This window comes from Primulina eburnea, chromosome 12 (assembly GCF_022965805.1).
Source record: "Primulina eburnea isolate SZY01 chromosome 12, ASM2296580v1, whole genome shotgun sequence".
In the NCBI taxonomy this organism is placed as follows: Eukaryota; Viridiplantae; Streptophyta; class Magnoliopsida; order Lamiales; family Gesneriaceae; genus Primulina; species Primulina eburnea.
The window spans coordinates 1,869,198-1,882,790 of record NC_133112.1 but is presented as its reverse complement, the minus strand read 5'-3'; the positions used below and the strand labels follow the sequence as shown (position 1 = coordinate 1,882,790).

The 13,593-nt window shown below is 37.7% G+C and overlaps 2 protein-coding genes and 1 long non-coding RNA gene across 3 annotated transcripts; 1 reads left to right on the top strand and 2 right to left on the bottom strand.

Moving 5' to 3' along the window:
• Positions 1-5,598: 5,598 nt before the first annotated feature.
• LOC140807847 (uncharacterized) lies at positions 5,599-6,339 on the bottom strand. The gene has a single exon (XM_073164807.1). It carries the CDS (start codon positions 6,337-6,339, stop codon positions 5,599-5,601), a length of 741 nt encoding a protein of 246 aa, XP_073020908.1.
• A 3,556-nt stretch (positions 6,340-9,895) lies between these two features.
• On the top strand, positions 9,896-12,803 carry LOC140806907 (uncharacterized). Its single transcript, XM_073163454.1, has 3 exons — positions 9,896-10,198; positions 11,496-11,913; positions 12,012-12,803. The coding sequence occupies exons 1-3, from the start codon at positions 10,118-10,120 to the stop codon at positions 12,548-12,550; spliced, it is 1,038 nt and encodes a 345-aa protein (XP_073019555.1). The 5' UTR covers positions 9,896-10,117; the 3' UTR covers positions 12,551-12,803.
• On the bottom strand, positions 10,452-11,498 carry LOC140806908 (uncharacterized). The gene is made up of 2 exons (XR_012112600.1): positions 11,094-11,498; positions 10,452-11,027 (listed from the first exon to the last, which is right to left on the bottom strand). It is a non-coding gene; the product is annotated as an uncharacterized lncRNA (long non-coding RNA).
• Positions 12,804-13,593: the final 790 nt, after the last annotated feature.

Here is a 13,593-nt window from a genome sequence, read left to right as displayed (position 1 = left end):
ACAACAAGTCAGTTCAAAACTTTTGTTTTTATCTTAAAAGAACCAATTTTCAAAATATTTGTAGAAACAAACTTGATATTAAAATCGTTTTCTTTATTTAATACACGGTGGAGATGGCAGAAAAGAGGGGGAACGTGGAAATGTACAAAATCAGATAAAGATTAGGTGCCCCCTTAACAAAATTAAAAGAAAAGGGAGACGTACACATGCAGATTTTGTGACAGCACTGTTCACTATTCGCCATTCACTCCGCAGTTACTGTACTGGCTCTGGGGTTGGTTAGCCATTGATGGGCAATTTGCTTTTTTATTATATTCTATTATTTCTTTCTTTTTTTCCCTAAAATTATAATACTGATTATATACAATTCATTAATTTTGGTGCATGTGTAGAACTGATTGCAAAAGGTTGGGAAAGAAATAGAGTTATATCAAGCTTACGATTTTTTTTCTCTTAAGAGTTGTAGACTCGTAGTCTTGAGTTGACTGTCATGTCTCGAGTCCGGATCCGCACCTGTTTAACTGTACAGTGATCCCCTATAACAACTAATTTGTATTCGTATTTGCTTTACGAAAATGATTAACTCAAGTTAATCTTTAATTTTTAAGATGTGGGATAAGGAATATCACAATCACCCCTACTTCAGAACGTGAAGTCCTCGTCGCGTCCCGATCCCTCGATTCATCAACGCCGAGAATCTAGAAGTGGCTCCTACAGGTTCAAGAAGTGGCTACCGTCATGTAGCACTTTGTCCCGCAAGTTCAAGAGCTGACTCTCATGCTCGTAGCACTTTGCGCCGCATAGTACTTATTTTCCGGTGTTTCTTCCTGGTAACCGGCTCTGATACATTCTATCAAGTCCCGAGCCTGGGCCTGAGCCTGAGCCTGCGTGACTGCAAAATGGGCCCTTATAGCAACTACTTCGTATTTGTCCTTGCTTTACGAAAATGATTAACCCAAGTTACTACAGAAGTCCATTGTAAGCACATTATACAGTCATTTAACTCTTTGATTTTTAAGATGTAGGACAAAGGATATAACATTGACAGTATTGCATCCTAGTTTTAATTAGTTATTGGAAATAGATATTCACAAAAAATAATTTTCAGCTTTATATAATGGTGTTTGAAGTGGGGATTCTAATATTTTGCATTTGAGAGGAATGTGTTCATTGGTCGACATGATTAACAGATTGAATTAATCTGAAACCGACCTGAATTTAGTTCGGTTTATTCACATTGGATCTATAACAAATGTAATTGGTTCCGACTTGAATCGAGTTCAATACCAATAGTGAATCGGATTGGGTTGCTTCAAAATGATCTGGAACCATTTCAATGTGATTCGTTTGAATCCAATACCATTAGTTCATGACATATTATATCAAATAGCATGTACACTACCCATATTGAAACAAAGTGTCACTGAAATTATAAAACACCAGCATGATCAAATATCTGCTCACCAACCGTTAGAATTGAGTGTACTGGATTACCCATATTGAAATAGCATGTACACTACCCATATTGAAACAAAGGTGCAAGGCTCTGTAATTGAGTGTACTGGATTACCCACACCAGATCATATATCTGCTCACCAACCGTTAGAAGGTGGTTGCTGGACTCGCAAATGAGTATAAGTTACGAAAAACTTAACTCTAGGAAAGTTTAAGGTTCACAAAAATCAGGATGTTGGCTCAATAAAATTGAGACTACAAAATCAACAAGAGATAAATCTACACGATGTCAAGTATGTACCTGAATTAAAGAGGAACCTCATATCTTGGGAAATCCTAGAACATTATGAATGTTCATTTAAGGTAGAACATGTTAAATTGCGCATAAAAGATACTCATGTGGAAGCCATTGATGGAAGCTTCAAGAAATTGCAGAGATATTATATCTCGTAATATGCATAGTTTGTATATCAGAGTTCACAGAGTACTTATACAAGAATAAAAGTCCAACTCTCAATTGACAGCTGTAACCCACTAACTACCTTTAGCTAACTATCATTTACCATGCTAACTATCATTAACTAATAACCATACTAATTAACACATCCCCTTCAAGCTTGCAGGAGGTTTAGCATGTCAAGCTTGGACAACAGGTAATGATGCTGATTGGAACTCAAAGCCTTGGTGAAGAGATCAGCTGGTTGATGGCGAGTGTGGATATGAGAGGTGGAAATTATGTTGGAGCGAACCTTTTCACGCACAAAGTGGCAGTCAATTTCAATGTGTTTCGTGCGCTCATGATATAACGGGTTTGCTGCAATGTGGATGGCAGCCTGGTTGTCACAAAAGAGAGGAGTAGGTTGCTGTATAACCAAACCCATGTCTGTTAAAAGATTTCGAAGCCAAGTTATCTCACAAGCTGTTGTGGCCATGGAACGGTATTCAGCCTCTGCCGAAGAGCGAGAGACTGTGTTCTGCTTCTTTGTTTTCCAAGAAACTACCGAGGGACCAAGTTGAATAACATAACCAGTCAATGATCGTCGACTCATAGGGCAAGATCCCCAATCGGAGTCACAATAAGCAGAGAGTTGCAGATTACTATTGGCAGACAGGAATATGCCCAAACCTGGAGACCCTTTAAGATATCCAAGAACTCGAAGAGCTGCATTCATATGTGATTGCTTTGGGGATTGCATAAATTGACTGAGATGTTGAACAGAAAAGCATATGTCTGGACGAGTAATTGTGAGATAAATCAAGCGCCCAACTAAACGTTGGTATGATGAGGGATCAAGCAACAAAGGATCAGAATCAGTAGTCTTGGCAAGCTGATCATATTCAAGTGTAGTAAGCTTCAAGTGTTGTTCCATTGGAGTATCAAATGGTTTGCAACCAATCATGCCTGCATCGGTGAGTAATTCCAGCGTGTATTTACGTTGATTTAAACATATACCAGTCTTTGATCTAGCAACCTCAATCCCCAGAAAATATTTCAGAGGGCCAAGATCTTTGATGGCAAGATGAGCATGTAAATACTCTTTTAAGGTTATGATGGCAAGAGAATCATTCCCAGTGATGACTATATCATCTACATAAAGGAGGAGCAAAGTGATAGATTTTCCTTCTCGCTTGTAAAACAGTGAGTGGTCATGAAGGGACTGCGAAAATCCAGCAAGTTGCATAACTTGACAAAATTTAAAGTTCCATTGGCGGGATGCTTGCTTCAAGCCATATAAAGATTTGAGAAGTTTACAAGCATGATTTGGCAGTTGCTTGTCAAACCCTTGAGGAATGGACATGTAGATTTCCTCATGTAAATCTCCTTGAAGAAAGGCGTTGGTTACGTCCATTTGATGTAGAGACCAATTCTTGGCTGCAGCCACAGCGAGGGCACACCGAACCGTAACTATTTTTGCAACCGGTGAGAATGTATCAAGGTAGTCAACACCATATTGTTGGGTATAACCTTTGGCGACAAGACGGGCCTTGAACCTGTCAATGCTGCCATCTGCCTTGTGTTTGATTTTGTAGACCCATTTGCAGCCTATGGTCTTCTTTCCTGGGGGCAGAGGAACAATAGCCCAAGTTTGGTTGGCTTCGAGGGCAGAAATTTCTGCTTCCATTGCTGCACGCCAATGAGGATCAGAAGCTGCCTCAAGGTAACTCTTGGGTTCAGTTGTGTGGGAGATAGAAGCCAAAAAGGCATGGTGTGAGGGTGAGAGATTGTTATAGGAAAGATAAGCATGAAGGCTGTATGGAGTAGAGCAAATATTTGAGCACACATAATCTTTTGTCCAATTAGGAGGGCGATATGATCTGGAAGGTCGCGTGGTTCTAGAAGAAGTTGGGAGCATTTCATTTGTGGGTTGAGGTGTTGAAGCAGAAACTTGTGGAATAGAGGGGCTAGAAATGTTGATGGCAGGAAAATCATCTAGCACAGCCGTTGAGGGAAAGGGAAAAGGAACACAATCAGGTTTGTGTGAGGCAAATGGAAAGATGTCTTCATGAAAGACAACATCCCGAGAAACAATGAATTCTTGAGATGATAAGTCAAGAAGCTTAAAACCTTTTTGATTGACGGGATATCCCAAAAACACATATGGCTTGGCTCGAACCTCAAACTTGTGACTAGGTTTGAGATTAGAGGCATAACATAAACAACCAAATACTTTCAAATGTGAGTATGTAGGTGTTTTGTTGTATAAGGATTCAAATGGGGTTTTGTTAGAAAGCAAAGGAGTTGGTGTTCGATTGATTAAATAAGCTGCATGAAGAACACATTCACCCCAATATGGATCAGGAATAGAAGCCTGAAATTTTATGGCTCGAGCAACATTAAGTATGTGCCTGTGCTTACGCTCGACTAAACCATTTTGTTGTGGGCTGTATGGGCATGAACTTTGATGAATTATGCCCATGGAGGAGAAATATTCTTTGCATTCTGTGCCAAAGAACTCACAGCCATTGTCTGTGCGAATGGTTTTAACTGACACAGTGAAATGGTTCAAAATGAATGCAAAGAATTGTTTAAGTATTTGCAAAGTGTCTGATTTGAAATGCATAAGGAAAACCCAAGTACATCTTGAGAAATCATCAACCACAGTAAGAAAATACTTGAAACCGTTGTGGGTTGGTGTTCGGTAGGGACCCATATGTCAATGTGTAAAATATGGAAAGCATGAGGAGATGAGGACCTCTCAGTTGTGGGAAATATATTCCTTGTTTGCTTGGAAAGAGGACATACTGCACAGTGATGTGTGAGAGATTTTTGTTTAACAAATGGTAAGAATTGTAAGCGAGACACTGACATGTGACCAAGTCTTTTATGCCATATATCAATACCAATGTCTTTACACTGAGAAAAATTACAAGTATTCAATGAAGAAACAACTGGTGTAGAGTTTGGTTTGTGCTTAGCTTTGGTAGATGAAGAGGAAACCACGGCAGAAGATAACTGATGTAGGTAATATAGACCATGGTTTTGCCTACCAATCCCCATGATCCTCCCAGTCAAAAGGTCCTGGAATAGACAAAAGTGAGGATAGAAACAGATAGAACATTGATGATCTTTAGTGAATTGAGAAATGGATAAAAGATTGAAGTTGAACTCAGGCACATGCAACACACGGTCTAAGGTACAAGAAGGAGAGATTTGTACAGAACCACTTGAAAAAATTGGAGTTGTGTTACCATTTGGCAGCCTCACAGATCCAGCAGTGGATGCACATGGTTGCGACCCTTTTATGCCGTTCGAAGAACCTGTAATATGGGCATTCGCTCCACTGTCTAAAATCCATGCATTAGCATCACTAATAGTCATCAAGCTAGTAAGTTTACCTGCAAGGTTTGCTGTAACCTCATGTGTTGGCATTGCATTTTGATCCAAGAGCTGCAATATTTGCTGATATTGAGCATCAGTAAACTGTCGAGGCAGAACATTAGACACTTGTGTTTCTTCATGTGAATGAGTCTGTGGAACTGCATTTTCAACAGAAGATTGAGCAGCAATTTTGGAATGTTGGTGATTATGCTTTAATCCTTTCCCTTGAGGAAATCTTTTGTGTAATTTGTGTCCCGGAGGATATCCAACTAACCGAAAACAATTCTCCTTGGTGTGACCTGGAATGTTGCAATTTTCACATCTTACTGGATCATTCCTTTTTGTAGATGAGGAATAGAAAGCAGCTGTAGGAATCTCAACAATCGGCTGCGAAGACAATACATGTCGAGTGGATTCCTCATGACTGATAATCGAGTATGCTTGATTGACCGAAGGTAATGGATCATCATAAGAACTTGACTCCTAATGTGCCCATAACTATCATTCAATCCCATAAGAAATTGTAGAAGTCGTTGTTGCTGTTCGTGTTCGACATAAGCCTTAGCACTTGCACACTCGCAAGATGGAAGTGTCACCAACGAGTTGAACTCATCCCATAGACGTTTGAGATTAGAGAAATATACAGAGATTGAAGAAGAACCTTGAGTGAGATGAGCAATATCTCGATGGATCGAGAAAATCCGAGATCCACAAATCTTATCAAATCTTTCTTTCAGATCCGCCCAAACTTTGGATGCTTCAGTGCAATATATGATTCCACTGAAAATTTCCTTGGATACTGAGTTCATAATCCATGAAAGAACAATGGCATTACAGCGCTCCCACTGATGAAGATTTTGGTGCGCAGCTGCTGGACGAGAACATGATCCATTGATGAAGCCTAATTTGTTCTTCGCCTGCAGAGAAATTAGCATCGCTCGACTCCAAACATTGTAATTTTCTGAGCCAACAAGTGGATCCTGAACAAGAGGAACACCTGGAGAATCCGATGGATGCAGATACAGAGGATCGCTGAATCCAATAGTAGTAGTGTGATTCGCCATAAAACACGAGAATCTGTATGCAGCTATATGCGGAAGAAACGCTCTGATACCATGTTAAATTGCGCATAAAAGATACTCATGTGGAAGCCATTGATGGAAGCTTCAAGAAATTGCAGAGATATTATATCTCGTAATATGCATAGTTTGTATATCAGAGTTCACAGAGTACTTATACAAGAATAAAAGTCCAACTCTCAATTGACAGCTGTAACCCACTAACTACCTTTAGCTAACTATCATTTACCATGCTAACTATCATTAACTAATAACCATACTAATTAACAGAACAAGGCAAACTTGCTAATATTCAAGCTATCATTATGGAATTCAACAACACACTTTGACAAATAATTAACACATGGTTTGAGCTAGTAAAAAATGATTCGTTTGATTACGAAAGCAGTGATGTTTTATTTTTTATTTTCTTCCTTACACTTCACATATAAATACTCGTTCATTTTTCATTTCAAAATTACATCAAAATACAAAATCATATCATCTACAATCACAAGTGTAAAAGTGAAATAGAGGATTTAGTGTGAGAGTTCTTAAGGAATATGATTATTATCGAGAAAATAAGTGTTAAAATCAGAGTGTTCAGAATGAAATAATTTATATTCTCAATTCTCTTTTTTTCTTTGTTATTAATAAAAAAATGGTCTTCTGAGATATTTAGAATGAACATAACTCAATTTTGTTGTGAAGCTAGCATTATAAATATTGGTATTCATCTTATTCCATTGTTAATATTACTTGTGATGTTCCACTACGATGTTACCTTGTTTGTTTCTCTAATATCTCAACAATTGGTATCTAAGCAAGGTTATCAAATACTATAGAAAGTCATCGTATGTTCTGTGGTTGCAGCCTAGTCTGAACTTACACATCAGAAAATACTTTTTAGATAGTATTAAGAAGTGGTTCTTTTGTATTCAGTATTTAACGATTAATTTGTAGGTAGCAGTCACAAAATATGGAGGTACGAACAATCAAGATGTTTAGCCTTAATGGCTCTAATTATCAACTTTGGAAAAGTAAGAAGATGGATTTTCTATTCATCACCAAGATGCATCTATCGGTGTTCATAGAGTCTAAATCAGATGCTGAATGAAACATTGTCCACGAACAAGTCTGTGGGTACATACAAAAACTGCCGATGACAATGTGTATAATAACATATGTAACGAAACCCATGCTCGTATGCTTTGGACGAATTTGGAGACACTATGCCTCCAAAAGTGGCAACGAAAAATGTTCTATTTTAGCACGTTTGTCCAGGTTTGATACAAAGAAAGAATTCTGGTAGCATATTATATGAACGAGATTCAAGAATTCGTGGAGCATTTATCAAGTATGAGCATAAAAATTGATAACGATGTGATAGCTCTGATTGTGCTAGCTTCATTACCAGAGTCTTGGGAGACTCTGAATGTATCACTCATTAACACAGTTCCGAGAGGAGTCGTGAGTATGGATTTAACCAAGAGTGGCATCTTGAATGAAAAGAGAATGTGGAGATCTCAATGAACTTCTACCTCACAGTCAGATGTTTTGGTTGCTGAGTCAAAAGGGAAAAAACAAGATAAAGAAAAACATAATCAGAAGCTAAGAAGAAGCAAGTCCTCGGAGAGATAGGCCAACATAAAGTGTTATCGCTGGTGATAAAATGAACATTTAAAAAATATTGTCGGCAACCAAAAAAATACATAAATCCAACTATGAGCAAACAAACATCATTGACTAAATCAGTGTTGTTCATGAGCTAGAGTGGGAATCTGTAAATTTGGCAACTCGACTAACTAGTTGGGTGATCGATGGTGGAACGAAAGTTCACATCACATCTCGAAGAGAATGCTTTACATCCTACACACAAGGGGACTTTAGTGTGGTCAGGATGTGGAATAACGATTTATCTAGATTTGTGAGAAAAGGAGTTGTGGGCTTAACTGTCGTGGATGGCTCTACACTAATCATGAAAAACGTTAGGTGTGTTCCAGATATGCATCTGAGTATGATACCAGTAGAAAGACTTGATGAAGAAGATTTCAGCACAACATTTTGAAACAGAGTATGTAAGATTTCAAGATAATCACTCGTGGTATACTGCGAGAACCAAGGTGAAGTACACCTTCCGAAGCATCAAGTATATCATTAATGGTCAAAACAAATGACATTAAACTTCATTTTGTGAAAGAAGTGATAGACTCTGAAATAATACTTGCGAACAAAATCAAGACACGAGATAACCTTATAGACTATTTGCATCCCAAGTTTTTTCCAAGAAATTAGTTTGACTATTGCATGGAATTAATGAAAAAGAATCCGTAAGTCAAGGGCTTGTAGGGATATTATCAAAACGGATCCGACTTTGTATCATACGTGACTTGTTCAATTTCATCACTACATATTCGAAATTGGTTTAATCCGGTCCGGCAACGTGTTGTAACGTCCCAGATTTCACGACTGCCTCCATTATACCAAGACGAGTCTTTACAGCGTGTTTATGTCCTCATTCACACGCACTCTAGAAAATTTCTCAGGGGGTCGCCCATATCAGAATTGTCCCAAGTCAAGCACACTTAACTTTGGAGTTCTTACGTGGTAAGCTTTCAAAAAAACATACCTTCTTGATATGAGTAGTACATATCAAATCTTTTATGCCCTCTTCAACTGCACAGTCTCATACCTGAACAGTTTTGAAATTTCTCTTATTCTGGTGCAATATCGGTTTATTCATATTCCATTCGCCTGGAAGCCTGTCAGGAGCCGCTCATTGTCCGTGCAACCTCATGGCACCGACGATCATCCCCCGCCCTCTTCGATCTCGGGCCTTGCAGGTGTGTATTAATTAGTGTAGATATTTGCATATTTTCTTAATTTTAAAATAGAACTGAATTGTCTTTGCCAACTTATATGAGAAATCAATAATCATTTAATGGGAAATTTCAAGTTACTTTTAAGACAGTGATACTACCCCAATGATGTATCTAAGATGAATATTTAATAATATATGTGAGATCCATAGAAAATCAATAAACTTTACGTGTATTGATAAATTTTCACTATTAGACATACTTTGAGGTAATGTCCTACTAATATATCATAAGCTTTTAATGTTTTTTTATGATTAGAAGACATAGCTCCACAAATTACATAAATTACTATTATGTTTGAAATTAAATTTAAATCAATGCAATATTTGAGATTAAAAATTATTCAAATTTATACATTAACCAAAACTGGAAACAAATTTAATAAAATGAAATAATTACGTTGGAGTAAATAATTGAAAATAATATGATAAGATTCGAATTTATATTGTGTGATTGATTTTTGAAATCCAAAAAGGAAACAAAATTAATAGCGTTGTTGGGCTTATGGATTATTTCAAACCCAAACCCAAGAAGTCGGGACCGAATAAGGTCTCTCTCAATCGTGTGTGACCCGAAGGAGACGCGTCGAAAATTAAATATTAAATTAAGGGTAAAGTTGTCATAACACAAGATCGCGTCCAACCCCTAGACTCCACGCCTATATATACCCCCTCTCAGCTCCCCGGGGTATGTATTGTCAGATTGTTAGGTTTTCTTCGTTCGTTTGGTTTTCTAGCATATGCGGCTTTGTAACCCTAGGGTTCTTCGAGATCCGTGAATTTTACATTCAATTTACGCAAATAATCCTGAGATTTTTCGTTAATCTGCGGGACCGATACTTTTTCGTGGCCGATAATTAGTTTCCTATTGTTTCATCGTGAAGTCTTCGATTCGGTCTTGAAGGTATGTCTCGGTGCTTCCCGTACCCACCTCCTGGGTATACACCGAGCAGAGCCAGCAAAGAGGCTTTGATCGAATCGATTAAGGTTGGTTGGACCGAAAACCCTGATTGATGTGTACACATGGGCATGACTCTTCGTCGATTTAATTTTTCGGGGTTTGGGGCAGTTCTTTATGTATGGGGTAAAGATGCTAATACAGAGAATCTGGAATCGTGGTTTTGATGTCGTGTTTTTTTCTGTGTTAAAATTATTTTCCAAATTCTTATGACAGCAGACCTGATTGTGACCTTTTTTTTTCCAGAAATTAGTCCAAAAATAAATATTTTTTGTTTTTCTGATCAAGAATTGGTTATTAAAACCAATTATAATTCTATTTCTAATCGGGATTCAATGGTTATTATAATCAATGATAAAATCTATTTCTAATCAAGATTCTTGGAGTCCTTGTCGATATGGGGATAACAATTTCGGTCCAAAAAGTGAACTTGGAGTAGTTTGATTTGACAAACTCGTTGTTACTGTATGTTAACAGAAAGTTTACCAGTTTCTTGAGCTTTTGGATGAACACAGTTGTTTTACGAGTGCATGTTCAATTTCAGTACTCTGTACATGTGAGAACAACCTTGAATGAACAGTCTATTGGTTCTGTTGTTACTTTGCAGTGTTTTATGTTGGTTGTCAAACTTAAAAATACGAGTAATAAGGTTATGGAATGAGGCTTGAGTCTTCTTGGTGTCATTTGAAAAGCCTCTGCTTCAAAATTTTTTTTAGCTCAATAAGGCTTGTTTTATTTTACTCGTGTAAACTTTGATTATTTTTATGAGACAATTCTCTGCATGTTCATGAAGCCTCATTTAATTTTGCAGTCACTTCAAAATGGTCAGCTATAAGTCTGTAAATTTCTTTTGAAGAACTGATTTTTTGAGTTTCCTGTGAAGTTTGACGTATTGTTTTGACAATTATCAGCCAGCATGTTCACATAACCTCGTTTAATTTTGTGGTCCTGTTCGAAAGAGTCACTGAGTCTGTAAATTTTTTTAAAGAACCTATATGTAAGTGTCTCAAGTTGATGTTTTCTTCTAAACCATGTCTTATTAATTTTGCTAAAAATTGAAAATTTCCAATTACCTTTACATTCTCACTCATTGCTAAAAGGCAATGATTATTTAGTTCGCTAGAATAGTTGTGATATTGCATTGATAACTTCTCTGGTCTGGAACACCTGACTTGTAAATCTATTAGCCATGTTGCTAAGATGATGTCATGATACTCTTAATTATGTAATGGTTACTGTTGGGAATGATCATCAAGCTGCAGTCTAAGTTCATTACATGCCCAATTGGCGTCAAATTCTAAAACTGTTACTTTTGGTGCTCCAAAGCTCCGAAAGGAACTGGAGAAAACAAAGGCACGAAATAAACAGGAGGAGAGAAGGGTGAAGAAAGATGAACGGAAGGAGAGGAAAGATGAGAAGAGTGAGATAGGGAAACTCACATATGAAAAGACTGATCCGAATTCAAAGAAGAGAAGGAAGAGAAAAGAGGGAAGGGAGGAGAAGGAACGGAGAAGGAAAGAGAGAAATGGGAAGCATGATCTGAATTCAAACAAGGTCGGCCTCCCTAATGAGCCGATTGGCAAAAATATCTGGGAAAATAGTGAGCAGCTAGAAAGAAGTGATCTAACGGAGGAGCATGATCTGCCTATTTGTTTGCACTTACCCAGCACATCTTTTGAAAGCACAGAAAATAGCAGTGCTATGAAGAGGCATTCCTCACCCGTGAATGTCATACGGGGTCTTGGTAACTTTTCTCCTACCGTGCAGAATTTCTCATGTCCTTATCAAGTGATAATTTTTGTGGGTAACACACTTATACTTTATTTTATGGATGTGAAACAGGGACTATTATCAGGATACAGCTGTCGTCAAGAAAAAAGAACTTGTCTGATATTTCCATAAATGAACAGCAGCTTTGCTCCACATCTGGAAGAACTGACATTCCACCTCTGAGAAATCGGCAACAAAACTTTTGTGCCCCAACTGAGAAAACTAGCGACTTTGTTCTAGGTGACTTCAATAGAACCGATAAGAAGCAGATTATTTCAACCTCTGGAAAGTCTGAACCTCCTGCTCCAGCCAAAACAGGAACCCCGTCTGTCCTTGATGCTATTGAGGTTTCCAAGAAAAGCTCAAAAACAATGCAGTACAAAAATCCAATTGAGAATTGGGTTCCACCATCGCTACAGGATGCACCTTCTAGTCCAGAGGATCTAGATTGGCTCTTCTCTAGCAAGGTTCACGGCCTACCATCCGAGAGAAGACGAAAAATTGAAAATGATAGTGTGTTCTGCTCTAGCAGCTCATCTTTATTGCAACCCCGTGCACAGCTCTTACCTGAATTTGATGTATATGCATTGCCGTTTACGGTTCCCTATTGAGTTTGCAACAATGTAAATAGATATCAGTCATTTCTAGCTGTTGCCGGAGGAGTTTTGTAGTCACTTCCAAGGCATTTAGCACTGATTCAACGTGGTGGTAGGATATGGTAGTGTTAACTGACGAATTAGATAAGCTGATATTTTAATTTTCTATCATTTTCAATAGTTGCAATCTTTTTTCTTTTTAGAAAATTATTTGGTACTGTGAAATATGTTCTGGTTTTATTATACAAAGATCGTGTACTTCAGTAAACATGACATCGTTGTATTAGTATACTTAATTATGCAACGTGTGAATAGTAGTATTTGGCATTTTTTAACTTTCAAGCACAAAATCGATCAATTAAAGAAAGAGAGAGAAGGTCATCTCATCTTGATGCTGAATTTATAAAAGAAAAATGGATCAGCCAGGGGATTTGTTACAAGCTGAGGAATGTTACTGGAAACAAAGAGCAAAAATATATTGGTCGAGTGTGAAAGTGACTCTAACACGAAGTATTTTCATGCAGTAGCTTCAAATAGAAAAAGGCGAAGATAGTTCGTAAATTAAGGGGATAATGGAGTACGGCGCGACAACCAAGATGTTTTACACAATGTTGTTCATAATTATTTTCAGCAATTATTTGAGGATGAAGAGAGGCGTATGTTTAAATGATGTTGTTTTTGCCTCAAAAAGCATGGTCCCATATAGGTACGAATATTTTTAAGCTTGTTTTCATTGGATCAGATGCAAGGAATTCCCAGCAAATCTAAATGACGCCGTGATTTGTCTAATTCCGAAATGTGAAACTTCATCGTCGATGAAGGAGCTTCGGCCCCTGTATAAAAATAATTGCCATAGTCCTCGCTAATAGGCTTAAAGTAATCCTCCCCGATCTCATTGACACAAGTAAAGCCTATGACAAGATAAGTGGGGTTTTCCTGAAGGAGAGAATGCTGAAGCTTGGCTTTCATTCGCATTGGGTGGATATCATCATATTGTGTGTCATCTCAGTTAAGCAGACGATCTTATTTAATTAATGGTGCAGACATTCGACCTATTA

Coding starts and splice junctions, on each gene's coding strand:
- LOC140807847 (XM_073164807.1), bottom strand. CDS start 6,339: ATGGCGAATCACACTACTACTATTGGATTCAGCGATCCTCTGTATCTG.
- LOC140806907 (XM_073163454.1), top strand. CDS start 10,118: ATGTCTCGGTGCTTCCCGTACCCACCTCCTGGGTATACACCGAGCAGA. Junction 10,199..11,495: donor CTTTGATCGAATCGATTAAG/GTTGGTTGGACC, acceptor GGTGCTCCAAAG/CTCCGAAAGGAACTGGAGAA. Junction 11,914..12,011: donor GAATGTCATACGGGGTCTTG/GTAACTTTTCTC, acceptor GATGTGAAACAG/GGACTATTATCAGGATACAG.